The sequence below is a fragment of the Amborella trichopoda genome, chromosome 10 (genome assembly GCF_054954075.1).
Source record: "Amborella trichopoda isolate Santa Cruz 75 chromosome 10, AtrichopodaSantaCruz75HAP2 v2.0, whole genome shotgun sequence".
NCBI classification, from domain to species: domain Eukaryota; kingdom Viridiplantae; phylum Streptophyta; class Magnoliopsida; order Amborellales; family Amborellaceae; genus Amborella; species Amborella trichopoda.
In genome coordinates, this window is record NC_142345.1 from 40,670,546 (window position 1) to 40,692,428 (window position 21,883).

Consider the following 21,883-nt stretch of genomic DNA (forward strand, 5'->3'; position numbering starts at 1 on the left):
AGACTAATTTTTGGCCGTAGGATATGGCTATATGAGATCCCAACAATTAGAACGGTGCTTGTGCGCACTTCCACCGGCCACATCAAGTGGATGGGATACTTTACTTAAATAAATGGGGTCCAAATGTTTCTTTTATCAACATAACAAGTAGATAATTGATTTAAATGATTATTAATTTTCTGGCTGCCTCAATTATGCAATGGAATGAGTCGTGGGAGATTCTGTCCATTTGTTTTTTTGATGTTAATCATTGTCTTCCTTTTTATTTTTTAAATAGAGAGAGACTCTATAGCGATGGAGCAATGGTAATGTCCACCCACTACCTATAGGGTAATGGAGAAGTCAAAGCAGCAAAACGAGTCACGGATCGTTTGATCTTTGATTCCATATCTCATAACATTTTAATTTTAATTTTTTTCTACAAATTATATGAATATGAAATTTAGGATGTGTCATCGTCTGAATGTGTACGCTTAAAAAACTACTAAAATTTTCAAAATACCCATAAAATATACATGATCATGAGATGGAATAGTTAAAAAGGTGTTAAATGTTAAATAGTTGAAAAGTTAGGTGAACTTTGATAAATTTTCCAAAATATAATAATTTATTCTACTTCCATGGGTTTAGATGCCTATTTACTCCATCAGGTGAAACCCCACCTAGAGACCTCAAAAGTTTGGGGATGTAACCTTTCAACCTATCGATTAACCTCAATAAAAAAAAATCCTAATTGTACCCTTTATGCACTTGAAAAATTAATATTTAGAGTTTGAATAGAGACTGTCATCTAATTTTTAGATGGTGAAATTTAAGTGTTAAAAAACTCAAGTTTTTTAATTCATTTATTTATAATAATTCTCCCTAGTAAGTTTTCTGACAGAGTGAGTATAAGTAAACTATGCTTCTAAGTAACGACATGTTAGCACATGGAGCATAGCATACATGCTCATTCTATAATACTAGAGGGATGAATGTCGCGGACTATCCAAACTAGCTCTAAGAGACTGCATTTACCCTTCTAGTTAACCTTTTCTTTTAGAAGCAGTATTTAAGAAACCTAAACCTACCCGAACTTAATAGGGGCTGATTCTTAATTCTCCCGGTCTGAATTGAACGATTCTCAAGTTAAACCAGGTCATTATTTATACGAAGTTCAAAAACCATGAATTTTTATATGAAATTGGTGCACCTCCTGGTTCAGAACCACTGGAGAATGACATGCTAGAAATCTATTTAATGGCTAAACTGACCAGATTTTAATCAACTTAATGGTAACTATTTCATGTATTGGCATGACGATGTCCAGTGTGGTGTGTAGGTCCATCAAATAAATTACGCTTGTTTTATTCAATAACACACTATAGAATGGTGGTTATGTAACGGTATAACGGCCGTGAATCATTGCATACTTCCCAAATACAAATAACGACTAATACAAATAACCAACTTTTAATTTCTGTATCTGGAATAGATCTAAGAGGGAAAAGTTTATATAGAGCCGAGGCTCTAAACAATCAAATTAGAGCCTACCTCAAAAATTTCACTAGAAGAGGTTGTTTGATGCCCAAATATCCTCAAATTGATATCTCAACATCAAGATACATGGACATGAGAAAAAAATGGATTTCAAGTTTTAGAAATAGTGTATTTTGTAACACATTTTTGGACCGTCAATTTTCAAGATTTTCAAGTTTTCATAGATCTCTCGATCTACACTATTTTTGAAGCTTTAAAATTTATAAATAAAGATGAAAATATATTTTAAGGCTATCAAAAAAAAATTCAGTATTGAAACCTCATTTCTCCACACTATTTGAAGGTAGGCTCTAATTTGATTGTTTAGACCCTAGCCTCTATACAAACCGCACCCATAGAAAATTCTTTATTTAATTCAATAGTAGGGGTAGTGATTTCATGGTTGTATCATCTTAATAATCAATCCAAAAAAAAAACAATCAATTTGAACCCTAGATATGGTCAAAATGAGTCCCGTCCAACAATGAATCTAGACCATTCATTTGGTGAATTTCTAGATCTTAGCCTTTACAAATTCAAAATTATTTTTTTTCTTTCCTAACATTGGTCATCTAATAATAATAAAGCCATCTAAAAAATTTAAAAATAAAAAATCCTTCTAAGTCCTAGATCGAAGCATATTATCAAAATGGACGGCCTATGTTAATTGGGTTAAAAAAATACTTTTTAGGTTCCGTTTTTAAATTTTATTTTTTTGTGATTGTTCGTTACAATAAAAAGAGTGTACATTTTAAATTTTGGATCAAACAAATGGCCTTAACATAGTTTTTGAAAGTTACTGCATCATATTATTATACAACCGTTATATTAGATCACTACCCTTCAATAGTACTTTCCAAGTTCCAAGTATTGTCCATGATTATCTCTCTTTTTTTATCTCTTTTGAATAAAGAGACAAAATCTCGGCCCTCCATTTGATGCTATCCAACGGGACGGCATCTTTTTGTATAATTCAGGAAGATAGGAGCATGAGGGTAATAAACAAAATATATAAAGAATTTTTATTGTAAAATATATTAGTGCACCTTATTTTGGATCGTTTAAGGTCACAACCTTATGCAAACGGCATCCTAAAATTAAATAAAAAACAAATAAAATGTTAAATAATTCACCTCTTTTATCTCAAAGAATTTGCCGAAGATATAATACTCGAAGGCTCTTTTGTGTCTAAATTAAAAGGGGAAATACCATGGAACCTTTATCTAGATGTTAGCACTATATGAACATTTATCTAATAAAAGTTTGGACTATGTCCAAAAAAAAAATATATTTATTGGGGTGGGTCCAAGGTGGGTATATTATTTCGTACATCATAGTATAATGAATAATTTTTTTTATTTTTCGGGTTTTAAATGTGCGTGCTATGACAATGAATTAGGACAAGCTCAAAGAGTGGTATATTATTTAGTACATCATAGTATAATATTTTTTTTTTTTTTTTTTTCTGGGTTTTAAATGTGCGTTCTATGACAATCAAGCAATGAATTAGGACAACCTCTTAAAGAGTGGCATGTTTTCATCAATATTATAATTTATAAGCATTAGAGGGCCAAATAAATTGAATAATTTTCTCCAAGGGCCTTTTTTAAAAAACATTGTGAACCCAACTTTGAACAAGAAGCAATAAGCATGGCGTGCTGCCATGATGTGGCGTATAACCTCATTAACTGACTCGTACAAGAAACGTGTTTCAAAACATAGTTGTGTGTGAGAGAGAATAGGTTATTTATTTAAAGATTTAGAGAATTTTTTTAAAATGTATTTAATATATTGGCCATTGGAAAACAGACGTATACCCCTGTCTAAAATTATTATATCAAATAATCCTTCCGTCCGATAAAAAGCCTATGAATTACCTGACTTACTTACGAGAAAAAAATGTTTAACCCCCTCTTTACTTTTTTTCTATTGCCCAAATTTCTGTATTCACCTTTCTTATTTTTTCTAATAACTTCGTTATATAAATAAAATTTGCGATATCTCTTTTTAACTTCATGTAAGGTTAACAAGATGAGAGAGATAGAAGTATTCAGGGAAGGTTGCTAGAGAGAAAGGAAGGAAAAAGACCATTAACGCTCAAAAAAGAAAAAAAACAAAAGAGGAAAAGATCCATAGGTGAGAAAGAGAGAGAGAGAAGGAAAGCTTTCTTAAGGATCTAGATAACAAGGTGATTAAAGAAAAAAGATAGGTAAATTCTGTAATTTGGTGAATAGAAATGGAAAGGAGAGAGGGGTTAAATATTTTTTTTTTGTTTAACTTGGGGGTTCCAAGGGCGTTTTTTTAGTGCCTTGGGGCTACTCACGATTACAATTTTGGAGAGGAGGTATATGTCTTTTTCTTGTTAATATTTGACCTTTATGTTTTGATCTAATTTTGAAACATTCAACAAAATACACATGATTTGGATTGGAGCAATGGAAAAAGGGCATAATGTTAAATACTGGAAAATTAACTGGTATTTTGATCATACAGGTAAGCCTATACTGAGATAAAATTCATAAAAAAAAGAAGAAGGTGTATTTTGATAAATTTCCCAAAAATTAAAATAAAAAGAGTGTAGAATCTCTCATAGTCTCCACTACACACCTCCCCTGAATTTATTCCCATCCCCATTTCTTTTTTGTCTCTCCTTGCCATGCTGCGAAATCTAATTAAAATGATAACATTTCTGGATAAAAAATTTGTAATTCGAAGGGTTTACACTCAAGAGAATATATTATACTCCCAGCAGTCCATATTGAAGGAGAGGGCAATATCTGGACGTTGAGAACGACAGACTAATTATGCTAAATATTTTCCCAGTGTATATTTATTTATTTATTTATTTATACTTGGATCAACACTTGGGGTCTCTCGAACTCCCACTTTTTATGAGAAAATAATTATAACAAGCCACATTTGTGTTCATTCTTTGAATTATTCTAAGTTGGAGGGCTTACATGATCATTTTTCATTTTTTTAAGGAAAAAGTTTATATAGAGCCGAGGCTCTAAACAATTAAATTTGAGCCCACCTCAAAAATTTTATTGGAAAAAGTTGTTTTGATGCCCAAATATCATCAAATTGATCATAGACATGAAAAAAAATGGATTTCAAGTTTTGAAAATAGTGTATTTTATAACACATTTTTTTGACCGTCAATTTTCAAGTTTTCATAGATCTATCGATCTACACTATTTTTGAAGCTTTAAACTTTATAAATAAAGATGAAAATATTTTTTAAGGCTATCACAGATTTTCAGAATTGAAACCACATTTCTCGACAATATTTGAAGGTAGGCTCTAATTTGATTGTTTCAAGCCTAGGCTCTATATAAACTACACCCTTTTTTTAATGCTAGTACTAAAATATTCATTTTCATGTTGACACACGCGAACTCCTCTCCTAAATTTTCTCTTTCAACCTTCACTTTCAATCCAACTCATCTTCACCTTATCATATCCTAATCTGCCTCATTCCAATGTTCTCTATCTCTAACACCCCTCACATACCCCTCTTTCTGTTTAGACTGCCTTTGTTTTCCTTTGAAAAGGAAATGAGTATAATTAATATAATGTGTTGTACCCTAGTGTGTATGGTTCCTCTGCCTTTTTACCACCCAATAAATATATCTCTTTTATGGAGAGAGGTTTGGTGAATCCGCCGACTCGTGTTGGTTTTTAGGATCCAAATTTCATTTTTAACCACCCCAATCCATTTTCACCCGAGATCCACGAATTTGGAGCTCCAAAAATAGTGAATCTATTGGTTTTTTAAGAGTTGAAATGAATGGCCAGAAAGAATTGCATGATGGACCATTTTTAAGGCTCGAATCAAGTTTTTCTTTTTAGATTCATGATCCCGACTATAGCCGACTCCAATTAATTAAAATACAGTTTTGGCGATGATGAGAATCTTGGTGAGTGTAGAGATATAGATATGTGAAGTCTTAGAACATTAATCCATCTCTAAAATTGATTTGTAAAGTTGGACACACTAAAATAGGTGCATCCAAGGACTACGATCCTTCTCTTTTCTTATCCTTAAAAAATAACATATGAGGGCACATATTGGAACAATGATATTTAGAAGTAAAAAAAGTGACAAAGTGCTTGCCTTGCCACTAAGGCCACCATCATTAGTGGTAATGAAGGCCAATGACAAGAAAAGTATCTAACAAAATTACATTGGCCTCAAGTGTCACTTCGAATCTTTCTTTCTTTTTATTATTTCGAGAAAAAAAAAAAAATACAATAGATATGCAAGAACTTTATCTAAAGGAAAAGAATTTATTAAAGTGTGATGCTCTAAACAATAATATAGAGCACACCTGAAAATTTTCACTAGAAGAGGTTGTTTTGATCTTAAATATCCTTAAATTGATCATCTCGACATCAAACATGAACATAAAAAAAAAAAAGAATTTTAAGTGTTGAAAATAGTGCATGCTGTAATACGTTTTTAGTCCGTCAATTTTCAAGATTTTCAAGTTTTCATAGATCTGCTCGATCTACAATATTTTTTAATCGGAGAAGAAAATATATTCTAATATTATCACAAAGATTTCTAATATTAAAATCATATTTCTCTTTTAAAGTTGTATTTTATTTTGATTGTTTAGAGCCTCGGCTGCCAGAAAAGGAAATATGAAATGACCTCCTTGTCGTTTTTCCGCAAATCATATATGAGGAGAATATACTTTGCAATGATAACATATACAGTAGCCCAACGGCCTCCACTCAATAAAATATTGTATATATACTTTTGGAATGCTATAAATGTTTTTAGTATTATTACCCTAAATTAGCAAGAATGTCGAGAAAAAAATTTGACACTATGGGTCCACTTTTGTCTCATATACTTTTAATGACCTTTAATTATGAATTTTTAATAAACTATCTTGACTTTAAAAAGTCGATACAACGTCAATGTGAAGTTTAAATGAAGAAGCCAATTAAATTGATCACTAAAAGTGGGTAGCTTAACTCATGTTTACCTGCGAATAGATTGAAAATTACATTGGCAGGGTAACCGGGTGTCACAAGATGAAATTTGAATTTCATTCCAATATTACGTAAATATTTTCTTTTGTCAAAAATAAATAAATAAATGAAACTTAAACTTGGACCTCTCGAGAGGACACTCACATGGACCAGGAGTCAAGAGAACAAAAGGAGCAAATAATCAATTTCAGAAGGTCACGAATATGTGCGAGAAAAAAGATAGATAATTCAAGATATATGTGATGGCATGTATATTTAAATTTTTTTTTTTGACAAAGTTCAGAATTTCTTAATTATAAAAGAGATTACAGAATAGCGAGGATATTGTTAGAAGGCAGTGGCCTGTCAAGACCTACGCCTCTTTTAGCCAGAGTGTCAGCCAATTCATTTGTCTCTCTATACATATGAGCCAAAAATAGGGTTAAGGAAGACATGAACTCAAATATTTGTATCCGATCAAGAGTCTCCAGGAAAGCGTTATTCGTTCTTGCACCAATTAATCACATTCAGTGAGTCCCCCTCTACAATCACACCTTCCACAATATTTCTGGTCACTAAAAGTTTCAAACCATGAAGAATCACAAAGAGCTCAGCATGATTTGCTGAAGAAACTCCACATGGACCTGCATAAGCGAGTAAAACATTTCCTTACCAGTCGCGGATGGCTCCTCTGTATCCCGCAAGGTTTGGGTTGCCTAACGAACTTCCATCAAAGTTCAGCTTTATCATTCTCTAATCTGGTGGCTTCCATCTGGTGCAAGGTCTAGACTTAGGCACATCCACAAAGAATAGGTTGGAAAGGTTAATCATAACATCGTCTTTGATAAACCCCTTTAGATAACCACGACCAAAGGGAGATTTTGATGGTGTTTAGATCATTGTCAAAGTTATTGCCTTTTCTTTCAAAAGTTCTACGATTTCTCTCAAGCCACACTTCCCATAAAATAGCACCTCGAAGAATCTTCTAGATTGATTCCCCAACTTTCGATAAAGGTACCTCGAATTGGGTTATCAAGTCCAGTAACTCTTCACCCTCGGACTCGGCCTTGGTAAAGAGGCGATAGATGAGTTCTAATGGATTTGGCCGAGTAGAGTGCATGACCCAAAAGGTCCTAAAAATAAAAATAAAAATAAAAATAAAAAGATTGTGTAAAATAAAGTAAAAACTATGAAATTCAAATAAAAAAGGAAACGACATCAAGTCCAAAAAAATTTAAAAATTGATTTGTAATTTTACAAAAATTCTAAAAAGATGATAATATAGAAATACACCATATGACAAGAAAAACTCACAACTCAGTGCAAAAAAACCGAATTACATCTATGATTTTTAAGCATTGATTCTAAATTTTTATCTAGTTTTATATTTTTTTTTTTTAAAATGACCCAAGTTACACCCCATAGCTCGGCTTGGTTAGTAAAACGTTTTGGACACGTTTGGTATGGAAAACTTTTGTATAAGGTGATACTGAATGAGTAAGGTGCCCTTAAGAAATTCACTAAGTTGTTCTTTTTCTAGAAAAGCTTCAAATCGATCATCTCAATCTCAATATTTATAGATATGAAAAAAAGAGGATTTTTAGTCTTCAAAATAGTTAATCTTCTAATACATTATCTACACTGTCCATTTTAAATATTTTCAAAATTTTATAGATCTACTTGATCTTCACCATTTATGGAACTTTAAATTTCATAATTGGAGGCAACAATGGATTATTATATCATCACAAGGGTCACCAAAAATGTATTTTCAGCGTAGTTTTGAGGTGCCCCTTCACTCAATAGTATAAGGTTCACACCTTACACAAACCTCACCCATGTGGTACATGTAAAAATACTTCTGTATGTTCACCTAAAAAAAACCCTCTAATTTGGTATAAGAGTTTTTTCATGTCAAATCACTTTGAATTGGTGTGAAAAAAATGCATGGGGCCAAAAAAAAGAAAAAGAAAAAGAACTCCCATACCCAAGTTTTTGTGTACTTGAAAAGTATTTTCACGCTTATCAAACAAGCCTTTTGCTTGTGTTCTCTCTTAAGGTACATTTTTTTTTTTTGAAATTTATCTTCTAGAAAGTTAAATATTTTTAAATCTTTTGAAAAGTTGAATATTTTGTTTTCGAATGTTTAAATAAGTTCTAGGTACTGTGATAACGTGCTGAATTGTTAAGAAAGTTATAAGTACTGTGTTTAATAACATATACATATTAACCATATAAATATAAATATAAATATATAACATAATATAATATATTTTATTAATGTATATTTGTATTATATATAACATATAATATTTATTATAATATAAGATAAGATATTTATATATTATAGATAAGATGTATTTAATATAATAAATATATTATTTACAACGTAATATTATATATTATATATAATATATAGTATAATATATGTATATAATATTTATATTATTATTTATTATATTATATATAATTTTTATTTAATATAATATATATTATATAATATATAAAATATATATTATATTATATTAAATATTATATATAATATATTAGGACAGTGATTTCATGTACAGTTGTATAGTAATATGATGCAACAACATTAAAAACCATGTTAGGGCCATTTGGTTGATCCAAATTTTAAAATATACACTATTTTCATTCTTTTATGCAACAATCACATAAAAGAAAATTTTGAAAAAACCTAGAAAGTCTTTTTTTAGCCCCCAATTAACATAGGTCGTCCATTTTGGTGAGATGTTTTAGATCTAAGCTTTAGAACAATTTTTTTTTTTTTTTCTAATTTTTAGATAATTTTATTATCATTAGATTAACAATATTAAAAAATAATAAATTGATTTTGAATTCATAAAGGCTTAAATCTTGAAATTCATCAAATTGATGGTCTAGATTCATTAGTGGAGGGGACTCATTTTGATTATATATAGAGTGCAATTTTTTTTTTCCTTTTTTAAGATTGATTATTGAGTTGAAGAGACTATGTATGCAAAATTTTGAGTTACAAATACTACAAATATGGTTTTCTAAAAGTGTGGTTGCATTATAGTATGATACAACTGTTGCATAAAATCATTACCCAATATATTATATGTAATATATAATATATAATATATTAATATAAATATTATATAATATTTATAATATTATATTATATAATATAAATATAACGTATTTATATTATAGATAATAAATAGTGATCGACAAAAAAAGTTCAAAAAGATTAAGTTCCTACCTCTCTGGAACTTAATCTTTAAGTTTTTTAACAAATGGATGAGAACTCTTGTTGAAAAATTATTTTCTGAACTTTATCAAAATCTGGAAAAGTACTTTCAGAAAAACAAACACACCATTAGAAAGAGAGAGACTAAACTTCACAAGTGGCCATATAACTTATAGAAATTTGTTGCGACAAAAAATTCAAAATATAGAATAAAAAAGCTCCGCCACAAAAAAAAGAAGATAGGAAGCTTGTATTGAATCATCGAAACTTTCACTATTGCTTTATAATAGAAAACAAGATTGCAGTACAATAGAGGAATCTAATATGCAGGACCTCACTGCAATTATCTGTTTTTTCTTCTAACTCACTATCTTAACAACACACTTCATCTAACATACCAACCATTATGTTTTCACATACGCCCAACACACCCATTCTATCTATATAATACTCACACTAACGGCCCATCCACATGGGTTACGATGGGACATATGGCCTGTCACATGGTTGGCTATGGAATGACCACATCAACTTCAATTCACCGATGCCTGTCACATGGTTGGCTATGGAATGACCGCATCAACTTCAATTCACAGAGCACTGAGTCGGTTTAGGTAAACCGCCTATTAAGAAGAGAGAAGGAATGAAAATGAAAATTAGTTTTTTTAACAATAACAGCATGTGAGGTTTGTATAAGGTTGACTCTTTATTCAGTAGAAGTAAGGCAGACCTATAAAATTTAATCAGATATGTCGTTTGAGCATCGAAAACCTTATGATTGCTTTACAATATCTTTTTATCCTAGTTATAAAATTTTAAAGTTTAAAAATAATATAGATCGATTTGATCAAAAAACACTTGAAAATCTTGAAAATAGACGGTTCAGATAATTTGTTATAATATGCACTATTTTTTGAACTTAAAATTTTTTTTTTTCTTCATATTCATCTCAAAACCGAGATGATCAATTGGATGGTTCTCCGATGCCGAAACGCTCTCTAGTGTAGGATTTTTGAAGTGCATTTTACTTCATCTGTACAAGGTTGTAACTTTATATAAATTTTTTCTTATAAGAACAGAGAGAGAGGGGAAAAAGTGAAGAGACAAAGTAAGAACCGGTCAAGGACTCTTTGTCCGCCCAAGGTTTAAAAAATCAGTGACCCAATCCGAAATTTGGCGATCCAGAATTAAGCCAAAAAAGGGGATTCGGTGGTTCTAAATAGTAGAATCACCGATTTTTTTGCAGAACCGCCGATTCTTCACCGAGTCGGACAAATTCTTCACTAGTTCATCATTGAGTCAAGCGAAAAAAAAGGATGAACAATTTGTTCTTGAATTATTATTATTTTTAAAATTGAAACGAAGTTATTAATTCTGCCGATCCTTTCAATCCGATCCACCGATTCCACCGAGTCACTTATATGTATTTTTAAACCTTGGTCCTCTCTCTCCCTACCGAATACAGATGGCCTTCCTGCTATTTCCAATAAAAACTGGGGTCAGTTTAGTCATTTCACTCTCTATCTCTCACTATCGAAGCTATGTTTATTAAATATCTTTCTCTCTCCTCTCTCATTGATCCAGAGCGCTATAAACACAGGTCCGTGTACGAAACATCAATCAAATATTCCTCAAGCTTTCATAGTTGTGCGGATCAGAAAGTGTCCCAAATTCCAGGTACCCCCCTCTCTCTCTCTAAAATTTAAAATCCGAGGTGCATTTTCTTCTATCATTAACGACTCTGACGGTATTGGGTCCTGTATTTTTGTTCTTCTTCTTCTTCGTTTTTATGTTTTTACTAGAGATTTTGTATTTCTCTCAATTTCAGAGACTTTGAGCTTCAGCAGAGCCGAGATTTTGCTTCGAATTTCAAATTTCGGAATGCTTTCCTTTTATTTTCGTTGGGCTTTTTCATGCCATGGGGGACAGAGTCGGCCAAAGTTACTCGGACGTTGCCGAGTCGAATTCTTTGATACAAATTTGGTGACGTAAAAAATTAGAAAAAGTAATAAATATTATGCTTTTTACGAAATTATACATAAATATTTAGAGATCATCTTAATATTTGTATGATATTTTGTGAGTTTTTCTATCATTTACTGTATTTTTCTCTTTTACCTTTTTGATAAATTTGTGAATTGTTTGAGTGTAAATCACATTTTCCAAATTCCATCTTTACATATTTTTTCCATCATTGTAGGACTTTAATGTTCTTCTTATATTTGATTACTTAGTGTTCTTATTATATTTGATTACTTAATGTTCTATTATATTTGATTACTTTTATTTTTTCGACAAATTTTTTTATCTTTTTTATTTTTGAACTTCAAATATTATTCGAGCAAGTCCAAGTTACTCGGCTCGGGCAAAGCCGGTGTGCCGAGCCCAAACACACTAATTGATGCTCTTGTTTGCCCCGAGCACGGCGGACCCGTATACCGGGCCCTAGAATTGAGCCTTGTCCTCACTATAAACATACATTTTGGTTTTTTGTGTGAGAAAACTGTGTGTATTTGAGGCTGTATAAAATTTGTGAAAGCCCTAATTTCTCAAATAAAAGAAAAAGATAATTCAATTTTATTAACTTTCGGACAGCGGATAGTACAGGACAATATTTCGGCTGATTGTCGGGCGTCCTTGCCAGTACGGATTGCTGAGCCGAAACGCCCCTGAAATTTTCGCTTTCGGTGACATTTTAATCTTAACGTACTACAAACGAAATCCGAAGCGAAATTTCGGGCGCTGATTCTTGCAAGGGTTACTTCGAAACTTCGTTTACGTGGTAAACTTCAAGTTATCGGAGCTCTGACAAATGGCTTTATATTTTGGAATTCATGTGGGCTGGACCGCATTTATATATATGCGGTCTAGAAAGTGTAAAGCGTCCATCTTAAAGATGTGCAAGTAGGTGATCCATCTAAAAACAATGGAAACTAACGGTTCAAATATTTTTTTACTAGAATTATTATTTTTAATTTTTAAAATTTACTTATTTTTTCATATTCATGATCTCTATGTTTGAGATTACATGTCCTTAAAAATTAAGTCTTAAAATCCATCTAAAAAACAGATCTATCGAGAGGCCCGCATTTCTACATATGCGGGCTTGGCCGTATAGAAACCAGGTCCTTTTATTTTATTTTGTTTTCTCAAGCTTGAGGTTCTTATATTTTTCTTTTTTTCTTTTTTTTTTTATTATAAAAAATAATAAGGATAAGGCCGGAAAAGTTGAAGATCATGAATATGATAAAAAAAAGAACTTAAAATCTAAAAGCTATAATTATTTTAAAAATTAAATTTTTTTTTTCCTTTTGGCGTTCATAATAGTTGTAGCTGAGATTCTTTGCTTATTGAATTTAAATTTTGAATTTAATATCCATCTTTAAGATAGATTTCTAAAGGAGACTGCTCTTGAGAATGTATTTTTGTTTGAACGATAAGAGACCGTCAGTAATTTTAGCATCGGTAAAAATGAATATGAAAACCCATAGTTGAGGGAGAAGTGGTGCTACCATCCGGATACACTCAAATATATTCTCCGAATGTGGCTTTTAAAAGAGACTGCACACCAAAAACCCATCAGTGGCTTTATTAGTTCATCTTGGCGAATCAACCATGTAAAATTGATCGACTCTCCCATTTCGAACCCCGTTTTATATATTTTCTCACATGTTGTACATCTCCTAACCCCCCCCCCTCCTTCTACAAGGAGTCAAAACCGTTTCTAGGTGATTAAAAAAAATAACTTTTTACATCTATATCAGAGAGATGAAAAAGTTGGGTGTTCCTTCCAAATAGATGGAAAAAGTTTCTGTAAGGTGTAGAAGTAAAGCACATCTCAAAAGGTTATTAGTGACTTAACCTTTTAATGGATTAGAATGAAAAAAAATTTAAATTTTAAAAATATTATGTCCTGTAACACATTATCTAGATTGTCTATTTTCAAGATTTGGAGTCTTTACAGCTTTGCTGTATTTACGCCATTTTTTTTGGGAGCTCTCACTTTCATAATAAACATGAAAAATATATTTTTAGGCATCATTAGAATTTGTTAGGATATGGTTTGTATAGAGTTGAGTCTCTAAACAATCAAATTCAAACCCACCTTCAAATAGTGTTGAGAAATATAGTTTTAATATTCCAAAGTTTTGTGATAGCTTTAAATTATATTTTTATTTTTAGTTCTAGTTTTTAAAGCTTCAAAAAATAGTATAAATCGAGTAATGAAAACTTGAAAATCTTGAAAATTGATGGTCTAAAAATGTATCACGATGCATTATTCTCAAAATTTGAAATCCAATTCTTTTTCTCATGTCCATACATCTTGATGTTGAGGTATCTTGAGGTCGAGGTGATCAATTTGAAGATATTTGAGCCTCAAAACAACATCTTTTGGTGAAGGTTTTGAGGTAGGCTCTAATTCCATCGTTTAGAGCCTAGGCTCTATATAAACCTTTCCCCGGAAAACGCTTGGAGACCTTGCGAAAGCCACCGAAAAACGCATTGATAAGATCTCCACTTTCCAATTACAGCCCCAAAAAGGATTTGTTTCCCAGAACCCAACAAATTCTCTCTCTCTCTCTCTCTCTCTCTCTCTCTCTCTCTATATATATATATATATATATATATATATATATATATATATATATATATATCCGTAATCAAAATACTCTAGGTTTCCCGGTTCATTACTGGTCTTTTAATGTTGAAAAAACCCTTTGATTGATCATCTCGATGTCGAGATGTATGATCGTGAAAAATTAAAAGATTTTAAGTCTCATAAATGGTGCATTTTACGACATATTATCTACTCTATCCATTTTCAAGATTTTCATATGCTTATACATCTACTTGATTTTAACCATTTTTTAAATTTACAATTTTATAATTAGATATAAAAATAGATTTTGAGATAATCCTAATAACATTTTGCATCAAAATTATATACCATGATAAAATTTGAAGGCCCACCTTACCTCTACAGCTTTCCAAGTGCACCCTTCTTTTTTTTTTGGTTGAGTATTTTATTTATCCTTAGCTTCTTTTTTTTCACTTTCTCTATACACCATTATTCGATAGACTTCAAAAATGGAAAATTGTTTCATGCGGGCTGTACAACATTTCTACAATTTGAGGTCCAGAGGTATAAAACAACAATTTTAAAGTGGATGCGAATAGGTGGTCCCTCTAAAAACTAATGCTCCAAATGTTTTTTTAATATAATTATTATTTTTAGTTTTCAATTTTTTATTTTCATATTCATGATCTCCATGCTAAAGATTATACGTTCTGTAAAAATTAAGATCAAATGATATTTTAAACATGTATTTATTGCCAAGCCTGCAATTCTACAATAAGGGAGCTAGCCGCATAGAAACCGTTTCCTTTGAAAATTTGAATGAACTTTTCAAATTAAGCTGAGTTGGCTTTTGGAATCGTCACTAATCCTGCATACTAATTAGTTTCATGACAAATTACATTTAGGCAAAATAGATTCTTGATTATCTTCAAAAGTTGGTCAGGTCTGTACTCTATTCTTCTTCTTTCCACTTTATGACATCTCCTTCTCTACATTTTTTTTTTCATAATTTATACTTTTCCTTGATACTTTGTTGAATTTGATTCTAAGCTCAAATTAATCTACACTCAAAACTGATATCCAATATTTTTCAACAGATTGTTGAAGAACATGACTGTGGCAAGCTTCTCTCCTGTCAAGGAGAACAGACCCAATGGGAAAAGCAATCATATTATAGATGAGAAAGCCCCATTGCTTCCTCTAAAGTATAGTGACTCGGATGTGGAACTTGGTGAGTTCAATGGAGCATCCTTTTCTGGTGCAGTATTCAATCTTTCAACAAGTATTGTTGGAGCTGGAATCATGGGGTTGCCTGCAGCAATGAAGATTTTGGGGCTCGGGCCAGGAATTGCAATGATATTATTCATGGGTTTCTTAACTAAATCTACAGTGGGGACTATGTTAAAGTTCAGCAAGCCTTCAAACTCAGTTACTTACTGTGGTTTGTTGAAGGATTCTTTTGGAAGGACCGGAGGGATTGTTCTGCATATATGTATCATTATTAATAACCTTGGGTCTCTATTTGTGTTTATGATCATCATCGGTATGCTCTCTTCTCCAATTTTCATTGATAATTTGAGGAATAGATGTTGTTTTGTCCATCTTTTTTGTTTACATGCTAATGCTGATCTTCACTCTTCAGTGTGTGTTGTATGTGCACCCTTAGAGAATTACACATACTAATCCATACTTACATGAAAGAGAACACACATATGCACGCACACTTATATGGGCACGACATACTGTGTGTGTATACTAGCTTAGGCCTTTGTGACTCATGGCTGATGTCTATTTGAGCTGAACCATCTTTTATGGTAATCAACTCATTTGCTAGGATTTCTTTTTGTTATGCATCTCTCTGTTTTTGAATCCTTTTAGATACCTATATCATGTTATCTTGATCAATTTTATGATTCAACTGAGGAAATGCCTGATACAAGTACTTGAGTTTTTGTGGCTTATGTTAGAAACCTAAATCTTCGGAATGGTATGCAAATTGAACTGAACGCACTTTGATTCCTTGAAAAAAGGTTATCTCATTTCATTCAGTAAATTTTGGGATAACCTCATTTTTTTAGTAAAATGGATTTTATCGTGCTTATTTTAGCTGCCAAATTACAATTTTTTTCCTTCATTTTGATAAAGATGCATTGGACTATGATTTTTGTAACACATTATGGTAGATGGTTCACAATTTAGCATGCATCCGCCTAATTGCGTAAAAATCAACAGAAATTTCTTCTAAGTGATTCAAATGTTAAACATTTTTCTTTTTGTAACTTTTATGCAGATGAATATTTTATTAGACTTACTTACCTATACGTGAATATTTGTGGACCTTTTTGTCAGGCGATGTGCTTTCTGGAACATCTTCAAGTGGGGTACATCACTCTGGTGTTTTGGAAGGTCTATTTGGTGAACGTTGGTGGAACGGGCGCACTTTTGTGCTACTTTTTACATCACTTGCTATATTAGCTCCATTGGCATCTTTCAAACGAGTTGGTAAGCACATTATTTAATTTTGCTTCAGCCTTTGTCTATTACTCTTAAATTTAGGGAAGCTGCAATTTAAGCACATTTTGATTGTCAAATTTCATCAAATGATGTTTTTCTAAACTTGTAATTGACCAAATTGCACTTTGGTGCTGTCATTTTCTGTATAGGGGTGTTTGATCGTTCTAATTTGAATTGCAATTACTTATTGTGTGCATGGATGGTGGAATTGGTGGGGACGGTGTGATTGTGGTGGTAGAGATGGTGGGATTGGTGGTGGTGATGGTGAGAGGGCTGTTTGAGAGAGAGAGAGAGTTTGAATTTTACCAATGCAACTGGGGGACTGAATTATAATTTGGACACCATTGCTATTTATTCCCCTGTAAATGGTAGTCCATCAAATTGTCTTTTGGTCCAAATTGCAATTGTGACTAGAAAATAACATTGCCTCATTTATCTTTGGTAATCCCTTTATTTAAGTAGAATATTCTGCTCAACCTGATCTTATTTTTGGAAGTCATATAATCCCTTTGGTTTTTGGTTTTATCACCTTTGACAGTTTATGAACACCTGGTCGTGTGCACATTCTATATTTTCATAGCTATGGTTGATTTTATAGAATCAATATATATGTTTGTGTTGCTTTATGTGTGTGTTTGTGTGGCGCATTAGATGCAAGAGAGAGAGAGAGAGAGTGATACCGAAGAATACAAAGTCTTACCCTGTGTAGAGAATAATTTTCTTGTCATCTTTGCAGACTCTCTGAGATATACATCAGCGTTATCGGTTGCTCTGGCTGTAGTGTTTGTTATCATCACCGCAGGCATTGCCACTGTGAAATTATTTAATGGAAATACTGAAATGCCAAGATGGCTACCAAATGTGACTGATACGGCATCATTCCTGCAGCTCTTCACAGCTGTACCTGTTGTCCTCTTGGCCTACATTTGCCATTATAATGGTGAGCAAGCTGGAAAAATCTTTACTCAAATTTTTTTTGTAATTTCTTTTGGGGTTTGTTTAGAACACTACAAAATCATTTTTGAGTGAATCTTCTCTTTTGTTCTCAAAATGGTCTTGCGGCTGTTTTGGTGAAACAAGGGTACTCTTCCTCCCTTCCCCTTCCTCTTACCCTTCTCATTCTCCTTGAATATTTACTTTTGCAATTATATTTGAGAAATGAGCAGTGGTATAAGTAAGCTTCTCAAGAAGTGCTATTTAGGATTGTTCACTGGATTCGTGTTATAAGATAAATTAATTCTCGACAACCGGAGTATTTGGGAATTTCTGGAAATTTATCAAACGGTTTCTGGGTATCTCTTAAAGATATTTTCATTATATCCAGAATCTGATCTTTATTTTTGGAATCACAACATTTTCCATTTGAGTATCTTTTCCATTGAAAATAAGTTACATTCATGATTGTAATCTAACATTTACATTTTCAAAGTTGTTCATCCTACTCTCCTTTTTAATGAACTGTGTGAATGACATTGATCATTGTATAAGGATCTTAATATGAAACAGAACCATCCCAGCATAAACTTCGGATGCTTTTTGTTCTTTCGGTGCAATCCTATTTCCTTGCCATACTCATTCCATTAACACGCTCTATGTTGTTCTTGCCCTTAGATTTGTTTGGTTATTTTAGCTGTTTTGCAGTCACTTGTGTAAATATTGTAGAACATAGTGACATTAATTATAATGGCCCACATATCATCTTTGAATCATTGGAAGAGATTAAAACTTCTATTAAAGCCTTCAGTTCTTGATGCTAAAACCTTCATATTGGGTTGTTGCAGTTCATCCTATAGCCAAGGAACTTGAGGACAAATCGGAGATGCCCTCTATTGTGCGTACTTCTCTCATTCTTTGCATGGTTGTGTACATCGCTACCAGCTTCTTTTGCTTCCTCCTTTTTGGGGAGTCCATTTTGGATGATGTGTTAGCCAACTTTGATGTTGACTTAGGAGTCCCATATTCCTCATTCCTAACTTACCTGGTTCGAGTCTGCTATGCTATTCATGTCATGTTGGTGGCTCCTATTATCTTCTTTGCATTACGGCTAAATTTGGATGGGTTTCTTTTCCCCTCCGCGAAGCCTTTGGTCGTAGATAACAAGAGGTTTACCATCCTCACAGCAGTCATGATTGTCTGCATTTTTATTGGAGCAAACTTCATTCCTAGCATCTGGATCGTCTTCCAGTTTAGTGGAGGCACTGCTGGTGTTTGTGTTGGGTTAATCTTCCCTGCAGCAGTTGCTCTGAGGTAACATTCTTTGTGCTCTTTGCTATGGAACCATGAGTTTTGTTTTTAAATGTATATAAGGCAGTCTGCACTAAACATAAGGGCAATTGAAAGTTTAGTCACATTTCCGAAAGATAGAATGAGATTATGAATTACCGATTAGAATTGAACGTCAATGATAACTGCTTCAGGATGCTTTCATTTATGAAAGCATGTCTGTTAGTAGACATGAACCATATTTTAGCTTGAAATGGTTCAGGGAATCTTATAGTATGTCATTTTATGGATATGTCGAGTCAGATACTATTATTTTAAAAGGGCAGTGTCCGACACTTCGTGTCCAGTTGAATGTAGACACACTTGTTGCTGTCCTTGTGCACATAAGTAATATACTGATACCTATTAAGGCATCTATATGATGCTTATAACACTGTAAATCAAAGTTTCATATGCCATAGGCACATGGTTTGAGCTGACGAAAGGCCTTTGATTGTCTTAAAGCTCGTAGCCTGCATATCGTTGTACTCTTATGCAAATATGCAAGATACATATTGAATACCATTGTAATACATAGAGAGATGGGAGGGAGGGAGGGAGGAAATGATTTGTGATGGGAATCAATTTCTAATTTATTTTCTGTTACATTTGATCATATTTTATAGGGATCGGCATGGCATTGCTACAAAGAAAGATATGATACTTGCCATCTTCATCGTGGTCCTTGCAATTTTCTCAAGTGTGTTGGCTATTTACAGTGAAGCATCTGCCTTGTTCAAGAAGAACAGTGGCCCTTGAGGGATTAAAAGGTCAATAGCATCTAAATACTCAGAAGTTTCTATGGTAACTATCTCCGCAAAATTCATCGGAGAAATATGTCAGTTTTATATGCAATATCAGTGGATTTCAAGAATGCGCCACCCATTTCAGTCCATGTTCATATCAAAATTGGGATATCTCTGGCCTTTGTCACTGAACTTGTTCACTCGCAATACCTAAATAAATTCATCATTACTGGTCATGAAAGCGTGACACCGGTTATGTATATTTATTCATATATAATTTGAATTCATGTACACCACGATGTGCATTCCTTATAAAATGTACATAGTTTTTGCCTTCGGACTCTTATATGAATCTATTAGGGTACTTGTCAATAGTAACCTTCTCTCTTGGTGATTATAACTCGGCTTTTGCTTCCTTCCTCCTCTTTCTCTCAAATTTATCTTTCACCTTTATTATGTAGAAACGAAAAACAATCCACCAAAACAAGAAGTTACAAAAACAAAAGAAAAAGATAACAAACCACAACTCAAAGATATATATGGTTCGGCAACGTGCCTATGTCCACGGGGAGATGAAAGCTTCTTTACTGACAATGGAGAATAGGGTTACAATAGTTGTCTTCCTCACACCTGTCTGTTCTCTCTGATTACAAAGAGATCTGCTTTTTTTCTTTAACCCTAAAAAAAACCTTTCCATCACAACAATATATATATTGAGTCTCAGATAGAAGATACAAATTACCAAAACACCTTATGTACAGATATATATCGAATCCTTTTGAGCCGTCGGGCTTTTAACGGCCTTCTGGAGTCGTCCTTTTGACTCCACCTTGGCAGATCTATTTCCTCAGAATACAAGATCCTCAACATATGTACCTTTCGTTTTTTGGAACTTTGTCAAACCCATTTAAGTTTTGAACTGTTTAACATCTTACCCATGTTTTTTTAATTACAAATAGCCCATCATTCTTTTATTCAAATTTCAAATAGCGAATTAAAGTACACATCAAAATGGATTTTAAAATTTATCAAATTATACCTTGGGTATAATGTTAGATAGCTCAAATTATAAATATATTGGATAAAAATAAGTATATAATGAGACCATTCACCTATGATACAATACGGTCACAATTAATCTCAACATTACATGTGAAATTAGGTGGTTTCAAGCTTAAAGTTTAAATTTTTTCTTGTCAAACTTTGTGGCACACGGAAGTTGTTAAATTTCACATCGGATAGTTATAAGTACTGATGACCTCCTTATACTAAAAGTAAATGATCTCATTATATAGAATCCCATTTGATGAATTTCTCTTATTTTAAATGTAAAGTTTCATGTTCATGTACTTATAGTTTGATTTTACTAAAAGTACATGATCTTATTGCATAAAATCCCATTTGATGAATTTTTCTCGTTTTAAATGTAAATTTTCGTGTTCATGTACTTATTTGATTTCATGTTTCACTCTCCTAACTCGTCTGTGTCTCTCTCTCTCTCTCTCTCTCTCTCTCTCTCATGTATCGTTACCTTGTGGGGTCCTCGGGAATCCCTTGCTCACAGAACTAGGAAACCTAAATATTAGGATCCCCACCCAAGATCATATATGTAGTTGAGTAAATGTGAAGCATATTAATTCATCCACAAATCAATTGTAAGAAATAAAGTTAGATACGAAAATTACACAACTACATACGATTTATGTGGTTTACCCCTAAGTGCTATTTCTATAGCTTTAGCAAATAGAAATCCAATATCACAATAAAGATAATTTTGGATTATGAGAGATATATCTCTCTCTAAACATTAGTAGAAATCTCACTGATATTTCCTTCTAAACCCCTTGACCGAGCACCACGTTCAATCAACTTTATCTTTCATGCTTTAGAAGGCCATGTCTCTCTTGGAGACACTATCTACTTCTTGGAGATCCCTTCTCGTGATCCCTAAGGGATGACCCAAAAGGAGGCAAGTATTAAGTCTTTTTTGATTCCGTTGTATAGGTTTCTTTCTCGCTCCTTAGGAACGTCCCTTTTCCTTTTACC

At 32.6% G+C, this 21,883-nt stretch overlaps 1 protein-coding gene across 2 annotated transcripts; it reads left to right on the forward strand.

The window, feature by feature from the left end:
• Positions 1-11,354: 11,354 nt before the first annotated feature.
• LOC18433974 (amino acid transporter AVT6A) lies at positions 11,355-20,211 on the forward strand. Of its 2 annotated transcripts, XM_088848971.1 has the most exons (7): positions 11,355-11,413; positions 11,565-11,741; positions 15,413-15,858; positions 16,665-16,817; positions 17,566-17,769; positions 18,611-19,076; positions 19,718-20,211. In XM_088848971.1, exons 3-7 carry the CDS (start codon positions 15,426-15,428, stop codon positions 19,848-19,850), a joined length of 1,389 nt encoding a protein of 462 aa, XP_088705097.1. In that variant the 5' UTR covers positions 11,355-11,413; positions 11,565-11,741; positions 15,413-15,425; the 3' UTR covers positions 19,851-20,211. The 2 variants fall into 2 exon arrangements, with proteins under 2 accessions (XP_088705097.1, XP_006844113.1); XM_006844050.4 differs by lacking the exon at positions 11,565-11,741.
• Positions 20,212-21,883: the final 1,672 nt, after the last annotated feature.

Bases quoted from the DNA above. Each gene is read 5' to 3' on its own strand.
- LOC18433974 (XM_088848971.1), top strand. From the start codon at position 15,426: ATGACTGTGGCAAGCTTCTCTCCTGTCAAGGAGAACAGACCCAATGGG. The intron at 15,859-16,664 runs GTATGCTCTCTT...CCTTTTTGTCAG, and splicing joins TGTGTTTATGATCATCATCG to GCGATGTGCTTTCTGGAACA. The intron at 16,818-17,565 runs GTAAGCACATTA...TCATCTTTGCAG, and splicing joins GGCATCTTTCAAACGAGTTG to ACTCTCTGAGATATACATCA.